We start from the raw sequence: 11,094 nt of genomic DNA on the forward strand, positions 1-11,094 counted from the left end.
TGCTCCGGCAGTGAGCTCAAGTGTTGTGAGAACCCCCTTTAAACAGTGACATGAATCATCTCCCCGTGAGCAGTTCGTCTCTCTAGGAAATTTAGTAAGGAAGTCAAAGGTGATCTCTGGTGGTGCTCACATACTCCTCACTATGTTTACTGCAATTCGATAAGCCTTGAATAACACCATGGGACCCATGCAAAGTGCAATAAGTGGTGCTGGAAGCAGAGAAAAGTCATGATGTTCCCAGAAAAAGTTGCATTGCTTGGCACGTACCGTAGGTTGAGGTCTGTAGCCACAGTTGCCTCCCATTTCAGGATAATTGCATCCAGTGTAAGTACCACTAAAAAAGAAAGAAAGAAAGAAAGAAAGAAAGAAAGAAAGAAAGAAAGAAAGCAAGCAAGCAAGCAAGGAAGGAAGGAAGGAAGGAAGGAAGGAAGGAAGGAAGGAAGGAAGAAAGAAAGAAAGGAAGGAAGAAAGGAAGGAAGAAAGGAAGGAAGAAAGGAAGGAAGAAAAGGATGCCCTAACTGGTTTGGCTCAGTGGATAGAACGTTGTCCTGCGAACTGAAGGGTCCCAGGTTCGATTCCAGTCAAGGGCATGTACTTTGGTTGCAGGCACATCCCCAGTACGGGGTGTGTAGGAGGCAGCTGATCAATGTTTCTAACTCTCTATTCCTCTCCCTTTCTCTCTGTAAAAAAAAAAAAAATCAATAAAATATAGTTTTTTAAAAAAGGAAAGAAAAGGAAATTTATAAAGCTGTTGCTGTAGCTATACCACCATGTGCAAAACCTTTAATTTTTTTGTAAAATACATTTTTATCTCGTGTTGAAAATGTAGCTTTTATGTGGGTGCAGGATTGCTGTAAGGAAGGTATACCTATAGACTCTAATGTGATTCAAGAAAAAATGATGTAATTTTATGACAACTTAAAACAAAAGGAAGGTGAAGGACTTAAAGCTGGAGAATTTAATGCCAGCAAAGAACAGTTTGTTCATTTTAGGAAGAGGTTTTGGCTTAAAAATGTCAAGTTAACCGAAGTGGTATCTGCTGAGCAAGAGGCAGCAGGTAAGATTCCAGACGCCACTAAGAAAATCATGGAGGTCCGGCCCCTGTGGCTCAGTGGTTGAGGGTCAGACCAAGAAGTTGCCAGTTTGATTCCAGTCAAGGCACATACTCTGGTTGCTTGATTCCCTGAGCGAAGTGTGCATGAAGCAGCCAATCAATGATTCCCTCTCATCATTGATGTTCACTCTCTCCCTCTCCGTTCCTCGCTGAGATCAATACAAAAAATATATTTTAAAAAACCCAACAAGAGAGTTATTACTAAAGAAAAGAAGCAAGCACCAGGATGCAAGGCAAGAAGGGGTAGGCTAACCCTGCTGTGTTGTGCACATGCAACCGGGCTGGTGATCAGGACTGCCTCTACATGCACAGCTGCTAATCCCCGCGCCTTGAAGGGGAAAGGCAGGCACCCGCTGCCAGGATTTTGCTTGTACAACCAGAAGGCCTGGACAAACAAGAACCCTTTTCCCAAGTTGGTTCCGTTGCTTCATTGTCTATGAAGACAGGAAGTAACTTGTCAGTAAGGGACAGCCTTGTAAAGTACTTTTGATATTGGAGAATGCCCGTGGCCACCCAGAATCCCATGAGCTCAACACTGAAGGCATCAAACACAACATCTGTAATTCAGCTTCTGGATCAAGGGGTCGGAAGGGACTCGAAGGCTTCATGCACGGTACTCTATGGAAAGGGTTGTCAACACCACGGAAGAGAACCTCAGCAGAGAGAACGCAATGACATTCTGGAAGGATGCCATCATTGTTACAGAAAGAAACGTGAACGATGCCATCGCTGTTGTAGAAAAAGCCATGAAAGCCATCAAATGTGAAGCAATAAGTTCCTGCTGGAGAAAACTGTGTCCAGATGTTGTACATGACTTCACAGGCCTTACGACAGAGCCAATTAAGGACACGGTAAAAGGCACTGTGGACATGGCAAGAAGAAAAGGTTGGGGGTGGAAGGTTTTAAGATCTGGGTCTTAGAGAAATTCAAGGGCTCATGGACACCACACCAGAGGAATTAACATAGGACAAGTCAATGGAGATGAGTGCTTCCAAACTGGTGCCAGATGATGCGGAAGAAGACGTGGGTGACGTAGAGCCAGGACATTAACTGACATTAGATGATCTGGCAGAAGGGTTGTGATTATTCAAGGCTGCTCTGGACTTATTTTATGACATGGACCCTTTTATGAGACCCTGAAATGAAAACAAATAACGGAAGAAGGATGGGTACTGTATGGAAATAGTTGTAGAGAAGTAAAAAAGTCCAACAAAACGTATGGTATATTTCTATAAAATGACACTGGGTAACGGCCCCTCCTACCTCCTTCTTCTCATCATGCTCCATGTGAAGAGAATGATGATAAAGACTTTATGATGATCAAAAAGAATCTGAGATCACTAGGAAAAAAGGGAACTACCTCAACCTGATAAAGGGTGACTATAAAGAAACCTACAGCTGAAACTGGTTTGGCTCAGTGGCAGAGCGTTGGTCTGAGGACTGAAAGGTCCTGGGTTCGATTCCGGTCAAGGGCATGTACCTTGGTTGCGGGCACATCTCCGGTAGGGGGTGTGCAGGAGGCAGCTGATCGATGTTTCTTTCTCATCAACATTTCTAGCTCTCTATCTCTCTTCCTTCCTCTCTGTAAAAAATCTATAAAAAAAATATATATTATATTATAAAAAAAAGCCTACAGCTAACATCGTATTTAACGGTGACACACTGAATATTTTTTCTTAAGACCAGCAACAAGATAACATGCTCACTCTTACCACTTCTTCTGCACATGGTACTGGAGATTCTATTCAGCACAATAAAGCAAGAATGAAAAACAAAATACGTCAAGATGGGTGAAGAAGAAGTAAAAACCATCTTTGCAGATGGCATGGCTCCCTATATGGAAAACCCAAGGAATACACAGAAAAAATGCTAGAACTAATAAATCAGTTTAGCAAGATTGCTGCATACAAGGTCTAGATATAAAAATTAATATCTCTGTAATAGCAACATCAGAAATTGAGGTAAAAAGTCAATATCATTTATAGTAGAACAAAAAAAAAAGTTAAACAGGGATAAATCTATAAGTCCTATAGGCTGAAAACTACAAAACATTTTTAGGAAAATCAAAGAATACCTAAATAAAGAGATTCTTTGTTCATTAGTTGGAAGCATAATTTGTTAGGGTGTACATTGTACCCAAACTGATCTATAGATTCAGTGCAAACACAATCAAATTTCAGAAGACTTTTTCATAGAAATTGACTAGTTGAGTTTAAAATTCACATGGGAATGCAAAAAAAAAAAGTTTTAAAAGGAATGAATTTGAAGGACTAAAGCTACCCGATTTTAAGCATTATTTCATGTAGTCACTTGCCATCCTTATATCTTCTTTGGTGAAATGTCTGTTCAAATCTTTGTCCATATTTCTTTCAAGATGCTTGCTTCTTATTATTGAGTTCTGTGCAGAGGGGCAAGGTTAAGGACATCTGTCCAAACCTGCCATGTGATTGGTGGGAAGATATTGGGAGCTCTGGGCCTGCCTTATGCGCTTCCTAGTAGTCCGCAGCCAAGAAAACAGGCCTATTCCTACTATGGGAAAATGAAATGTGCGGAGCAGCTGAAACTGATTTGGCTCATTGGAGAGAGCGCCGGCCTGCAAACTGAAAGGTTCCAGGTTCAATTCCAGTCAAAGGCATGTACATTGGTTGCAGGCACATCCCTGGTGGGGGTTGTGCAGGAGGCGGCTGATCGATGTTTCTAACTATCTGTCCCTCTCTCTTCCACCTTCCACTCTGTGAACAATCAATAAAATATATTTGAAAAAGAAAAAAAAGAAAAAGAAAAGAAAGAAAGAAAGAAATGTGCGGAGCGGAATAGTGAGAGTCCTGACCATGGGCCAATCAAAGCCTTGGTGTGCTTGGGTCTGATAGTTAAAGAAATGCAAACAAACAAGAAAAAGGCGGGGCCTTAGGGTAAAATTACTTCATTTTCCTGCTCACTACAGCTTTTTGCTCCTGAAAGTAGGGCCACCTGTTCGAATATCTCCCTGGGTGGGTGGAGGGCAAGTTGACTCATGATGACCAGATTTCCTGGGTCCTCAAAGCTGTGTCTCATCACAGGGTTATCAATGTAAGAAACACCCAAACCTGTAAGAATTTTTATGAGTTTATTTGAGCCAAATTGACAATTACTGAGAAGCAAAATCTCAACGTATTGAGAAAATGATCTGGAAAATGGCAGTTTTGCACCATATTTTATACATTACAATAAAAAGAGGAGGCGTAGGGAGGTTACATAAAATCCATTGGTGATAGATTAGAGGCAGGAAAAAGCAAAGCGGAGGGAAATTCTGGGGTTAGATAAAAAGTACAATGATAGGCACAAACTTCTTTTACATAGTTAGGTATAGGATAGTTAACAGTCAACAATTAACATGATAGCAATTAGGGGATTTGTGGTTTTCTCTCTGGTGTGGTGCTTGTGCTTTGAGAGATTGGGGGGAATAAAGGAAATTACTTTGTTATTGCAAAGGTGTGTTATCAGGTATGTTATCTTACCTGTGTTATCTATCTTATAAGAAGTAAAAAGACAACAGACAGGCTCGGTTCAAAAATTGACCTTTGTTTGGGGGAAATACTGTCCTAGGACATGACTACCTGCCATGAACTGCTTTTAGGAAAAAAGGTTTCCATTTCAGACCATCCTCTGTGGTGACTCTAGGTCTCTGAGTTTGTAAGTCTGCCATGCAGACCTCCCCTGAGCTGGTCAGAGTTAGCTTGTGGCTCCTTTTCGTCCACAGGGTCCTGGTGATTCCAGACCTGGCTTCTGAGGCCCCATGCTGCCCCAACAGGCCACCACAACTGGAAGCACCCACAACCCCCTGTTCATTTGCCCAGGATGTAAGAGAATATTACATACAGGGCCACTTATTTTCTCACATCCTGGAAGCTGGAAGTCTGAAATCATGGTGTCCAACCCCCTGATCATCGCCTCCCTGTACCCTCTACATGGTACTTCCTCTGTGCCTGTCTGTGTTCTAGTCTCTTCTTATAAGTGTGGCAAGATAGTAAGAAGCTAAGAAAATTGCTGAGCAGGTAGAATAGAAAAACTGAGACAAGAAAATCAAATAAGGATTTGAATCCCAAGCCAGCTTTGAATCCTAAGCCAGCTTTGAATCCTAAAACCTTATCTTCCCCAACCAAGGCCACTTGAGAGCCAATGACTAATCCCTCTCTTTCCCAACCAGAGAAGACACAGCTTAAATCGCCCAGGAACTGCCAAGGCAGGAGAAGGGGAAAGGGGAAAGGAAAGAAGAGAGAGCTTTATTTCACCCACTAAACAAATAAGTCAGCATTAGGACTTGCCAAGCAATGTAGAAGGAGGCTTCGAAACCCAAGCTGCTCCCCAAGATACCTGGCAGAGGAACCTTGAAATCTATAAGAAACATATAAAATCCCTTGAATTCCCAGTGGGCCCGTGCTGAGGCTAGCTGGGTGCCCCTTGTGCTATATGCCAAGTGTATTTTTAATAAATTTGCTTGTCTTGCTTCCTTAATAAATTCACTTGCTTTGCTTCAACACTGCTCTCTGTCATTCATTTGAAATCTTTTTTATGAGATTGAGAAGAGCCGGGGAAGGGACAGCCCTCTCTCCCTCTGACTCTGGAGACTGTCCAGTAGCAGTGATTAGTAACTGGGATCTGAGTGGGATTGCTGTTAGCTAATCCTTATAAAAAACAACTAGGTTGGGGGGGTGGAGAGGAGGGTCCCCTCAGTACAGCCTGTGTACTCTCTCAGTCCATGAGCCTGGCTTCTGGCTGATGGACTTCCTGTGGGAGCGCACTGACCACCAGGGAGCAGCACCTGCATTGAGCGTCTGCCCCCTGGTGGTCAGTGGGTGTCATAGCAACTGGTCATTCCACCATTTGGTCGATTTGCATATTAGCCTTTTATTATATAGGATTAGGAGATATCTGCAATCCCAGTTGCCTGGTTTTCTTTATTCCCTCTGACAGATCAGTGAGTTCAGTCCCTTCAGAGGTTTTTTGTTTTTTTTTTTTTTTTTTTCCTGTTTTGCCATCAGGGTTTAGGGTGTTGCACCATAACAAAGATTAGCAAGACAGACATACTGGGCCTGTGCCCAGGACAGAAAAATTGAAAGTAAAACCAAATGAGTGATTCGGCTCACTGGGCTCTCAAGAGAAAAGAGGCAAGTCCTTCCTCTGGTTAGAGTCTTGAATGTCCTCACGCAGGTCAGGGCCTTGCTGAGGTGTCTGGAGCGGAGCAGACACCTAAAGACATGCGGGAGCCTCACAGGGCCTTCCATTTCACTTGTCATCAACTGGCTCATCCAGGTACACACACATCAGGGTTGGTCACTCAGCGCTCCGAGACCTTCCAGTTGTCAATCTGCACCTCTCTGCCCTGCGTGGTTCCTGGCAGCTCTCCCTGCATCTACATCCCCTTGTAGGAAATGCAGAAAGGGAGTTTGTTGTGTCTGTGGGAGACAAGGGGGAGAATCAATTGGGGGCCCCTCAAGTTTCAGAAATATTATCCTAAAAACTCAGAGGAAGTCTCTCCCTTAGGTTGCCTTTGCAAACATTGTCAAGAAAGGCACTAGCCAGAAGCTATCAACCGACAACTGTTGTTATATAAACAAAGGCTTAAGCAAGACACCCTGGTTAAACAAATCGAGGCGAAGATCTTAAGGCTGTTGGCCAGGCTGATCAGGGCCCTTTACACCACCCTTTAATTAGGGGACTGGTTGCTGGCAATTGTGGGATAAATGGTAGAAAGGGACCTTCTTTGTACTCTGGGCTCTGATACCTAACTTTGAGATCCCCCAAAAATTGTTAAATATTTTGAGAAGGCTGACAGGCACAGCAGGGAATGTTGTTTTTCTCCTACTGAACCTTATAAAAAAAATAGGGAATATCAGTAAATTATCTTCTTGGCTATGGACAAAGGCATCTGCTATGCATGGCGCCATGGGACCCATGAGACTGAGGGAGCAGACAGGAATGGCAAGTTTTCAGACACTCCAGTGGACAAATATATTGGTAAAAATTTTTGAGGGAATGAGGATATTGCAAAACCTAGAAGGATTCCATCTTTACAATGACTGGTGATACTAGAAATACTGAAATTCTTGCTCCATCAGGGTCTTTGACAGGAAAAACAGGTCAGTAACTCATGGCATTATTGCCTCAACAGAATAGAAGTGCACCAACAGGCACTGGATTAAATGAGAACAGAGACATAGGGGGACACTCAGCAGTCCAGAGTAGAGTTGTGTCCAATGCCTGAGTGGGGCAAAATCCATTCCCAGGACCTCCTGGTCATTGGGAAGGCCAGCCTTGGGGCATGGGACAGACCCTGCAACCAGGAATTTGGGTTACAAAGTAAGACTAGTTAATTCTGGCCAGAAGTGGAAACAGTGGAGAAGGAACAGGTGTGCCCATTCTTTCCTGATCTCCTCTTTTCTCTTTCAGATGGGAAACCAAAATTCAGTACCACAAGTTTTTCCTCTGGGCTGCATCCTAAAGAATTGGGAAAAGTTTAAGCCTCAGACCTTAAAAAAGAAAAAGATTAATTTTCTTTTGTAATACAAGTTGGCCCCAATACCAACTCAGGAACAGAAGCCTGCCCTATGGATAGATCTCTGGATTATAACAGTATTCTTCAATTAGATTTGTTTTGCATAAATGAAGGCAAATGGGACAAAATAGCTTACATTCAAATGTTTATAGCCCTTTACCAAGATAGAGATTTAAGAAAAATTGATAGACAGTGTATTCCCACAATATCAGATGATTAAAGGACAGCTTCCTCACAGCCCCTGCCTGTAGGAAAACAAAGCCCATCCCAAAGGCAGAACAGTGATTCCCTTGCCTTCCTTTGAGGATGCAGGGAGAGACTTCCATAGTCTTTGCAGGGAGGGACTATGGCCATTGTAAGCTGGAAGCAGTTCCTGAAAACAGACCGTCCTCCCTCATCAGCTCTAGAAGATTTTAGGGACGGGAGTCTCTGAGGGGGGAATGTGGCAGGAGAGTAAAAAACTAGGAAAACTCCTGGGCAGGTGAAGCGGAGAAACTAAGACAAGAAAATTAAACAAGGCCAAACAGTTTGGGCAGCTTGCAGCCAGCTTGTGGATCACAAGACCTTGTCTTCCCTAACCAAGGACACCTGAGAGCAAATGGTTAATACCCTCCTCCCTAACCAGAGAATAGGGAGCTGGTACCACCCTGGGCTGCCAAGGCAGGAGGACAGGGAAGGAAAGGAGGGAGAGCTTTATTTCCCCCACGAAACAAAGAAGTCAGCCGTCTTAGGGCTTCCCAAATAAGATGTGACAGTGTAGAAGGAGACTTTGAAACTAAGCTGCTACCCAAATTATGCAGCAGAGGAATCATGAAACCTACAGGAAGAAGGGTATAAAACCCCTTGAATCCCCACTGGGCATATGCTTGGGCTAGCTGGGTACCCCCTGGTGCTATATACCAAGTGTGTTTTTAACAAACTTGCTTGCCTTATTTCCTTAATAAATTTGCTTGCTTTGCTTCAACACTGCTGCCTGTCACTCCTTTGACATTTTTCTTATAAGACTGACAAGCGTTAGGGACAACCCTCTTCCTCAGACTCAAGGGTCTGTCTGGCAATGTAAGGACACCAGACAGATCGAATTAGGGCCCATCCTCGTGACCTCATTTAACGTGATTACCTGTTAAAAGACCCTATCCCCAAATATAGTCACATTCTGAGGCACTGGAGAATAGGGCTTCAACATATGCATTTTGAGGGGACACACTCCAGCCCATAACACACCCCAAATGTTAACCCTGTAAAACCTCTACTGGCACTGGTGTTTGCTCATCCTGCTGGATCCTCTTAACACCCACCAAGGAAACAGAAGTATCGCCCACTTTTCTTTCAGGAAACTGGTTTGGACCAGTTGCTGTATCTGCCTGAGGTCAGGGGGCACCAGGTGTGTGCAGAGAGCCCTCCTAGCACTGCCCCCCGACTGGACTCTGGCACTCAAGTGTGTGCTTGTGGCCCTCACCACCCTTCTGATTGCTCCTCAATAACAAGGTGGGACTTGCCCAGCCAGAAATCCCAACATACAGCTACATTGCATCTTTAGTGTAAGAATAAACTGGGTTGCACATCTATAAAATGATTCAAATTTCTATGATACTTATTGTTAAACCAAAAAACGTTCCTGGCTGAATGCTTTTCCTAAAAGAAAAGGTTTACAGAGCCGTGTGCTAGCATCAAAAGGAACTGGTCCCAGGCAGGCAGTCTACACCACCAGAAGCAGGGCTGGAGGGGGAAGATGACATGTCTGCTGGCCAGGTGTCCACAGGAGCTTCTATGGAAACAGGAAGACAGAAGGAGGTTGTTCTGAAAGAATTTGCACCGTCCGTAGCCAAAAGGAGTGGGAGAAAGTGAAGCAGCGCTGGTTCTGGGATAGGGGGAGAGTCTAAGGAAGAAGTGTTTGCCCCTTTGGGTTGCTGGTGGGCAAAGGTCAGGAAAGTTTGTGCAAAAGCAAGAAGTGGAGGCACCAGGTGGCCCCTGGCTTTCTCTTAGACCACCGTGGCAGCAGCCACCTCGGAGTTCATTGCAGGTTCCAGCACACACTCAGGCGTGTGAGCAGGCTTTGGTTGGTTTTGTCCTACAGTTAACTGATCAACCCCTTGTGTCTCTTCCACCCTCCAGCCTGTTGTAATTTAGTGTAGGGCATTTCAGGACTTTTTTTTCTTGTCACTATAATGTGATAGAACGTAGCATTTTAAAGTTGCGGGGTGAGAGCAAATTAAAAAGGGGTGTTAGGTCAACAAGCTTATCATTTGCAAGATAATTGAAGCTGGATACCTTACATCATGCTTTCCATAAAAATCAATTCCAGCTTGATTAAGTACGAAAATAAATAAAGCCATTAAAGTGCGTACTAGGGAAAAAAAAAAGCTCTGACTTTTTAAAATAAATATAAAACAGGGTAGGCCTTTATAAGCATAACACTGTAGTCAGAAACCAGGAAAGGAAATATGACTATATTTGACTGATACAATTTAGAAATTACGTTTAAGATTAATCACCACAGAGAAAGTGAATGTTTGTTTCAAAAAGTTAATACCTTTAGTAGTATATAAAGAGTTTTGTTTTGTTTTTTTGTTTTTTTTTTTAACAAACCAGTAAGCAAAGAAATGAATACCTCCTGACAATAATGGGCAATAATGACAACCAACTTTTTCTATTTGAAATGCTAATCCCCTTAATGGATCGATCTGTATTTGCTTTAAAACAAGGTTTTGAAGTAGGTGTTGCATTTTCTACACTTTGGAGGTAAGGAACCAGAGACTACCTCCCCCATCCCACCCCCCTACCAAAGTCACCCTAATGGCCGAACCAGGGTGTCAGCCTCAGATGTGCCGGGCATTACCCTCTGTGCTGCCTGTCCTTCATGGAAAGGCAATAGCAGATATATAAATTGCTAAGAAATATAAAGCTTTGATATTCAGTGCAAATGAAGTGAGAATTTATGCAAACTTAACACACATGAAACAACACTAAGGTCTTTAAAGCCTTATCAGGCTTTCAACACAAGAGACATGACTTGACTACCACCCACCCAGTGCTGGTGAAGCTGCGAGGAAAAGGCAGCCTCTATCACTGCAGCGACCCTGTGAAGCTGACAGTCTTTCCGGATGGAAGGAGAGGCTGAGTGGGGAAGAGAGGAGGCGCTGATCGGCCCACGGGCATCAGAGATACGAAGGTGGACAACTCTGAGGTCTTTAAGAGCAGGATATATGCCTTGGGTCAAAAGGCCTGGACTTGGCCCCCAGCCCTGCCACTCACAGATGTGTGATGGGCTATAGAAGCTGCAGGTTCTTCGGTAAAGGGCGGTGATAATGGTATCTGCCCTTAAAGTTCCAAGGATTCACTAAGCTATAGAAAAACCTAAGCTATCGTTATTGTCTTCCTTTATTATTTTCTTTTAAAAAATAATAACCTGACATCTATAATCAGAACACGTATGTATGTATGT

General features: G+C 43.4%; 1 protein-coding gene across 1 annotated transcript in view; it reads left to right on the forward strand.

The window, feature by feature from the left end:
• Window positions 1–7,603, forward strand: part of KLF15 (Kruppel like factor 15) — a 35,711-nt gene extending 28,108 nt beyond the window's left edge. Inside the window, exon 3 of the mRNA XM_045574930.1 lies at window positions 7,544–7,603. Coding sequence (XP_045430886.1) covers window positions 7,544–7,595 — 52 coding nt within the window. The 3' untranslated portion in view covers window positions 7,596–7,603. The remainder of the gene's footprint in view (window positions 1–7,543) is intronic.
• Window positions 7,604–11,094: the final 3,491 nt, after the last annotated feature.

Source organism: Pipistrellus kuhlii, unplaced genomic scaffold (genome assembly GCF_014108245.1).
Source record: "Pipistrellus kuhlii isolate mPipKuh1 unplaced genomic scaffold, mPipKuh1.p scaffold_m20_p_6, whole genome shotgun sequence".
Taxonomy (NCBI): domain Eukaryota; kingdom Metazoa; phylum Chordata; class Mammalia; order Chiroptera; family Vespertilionidae; genus Pipistrellus; species Pipistrellus kuhlii.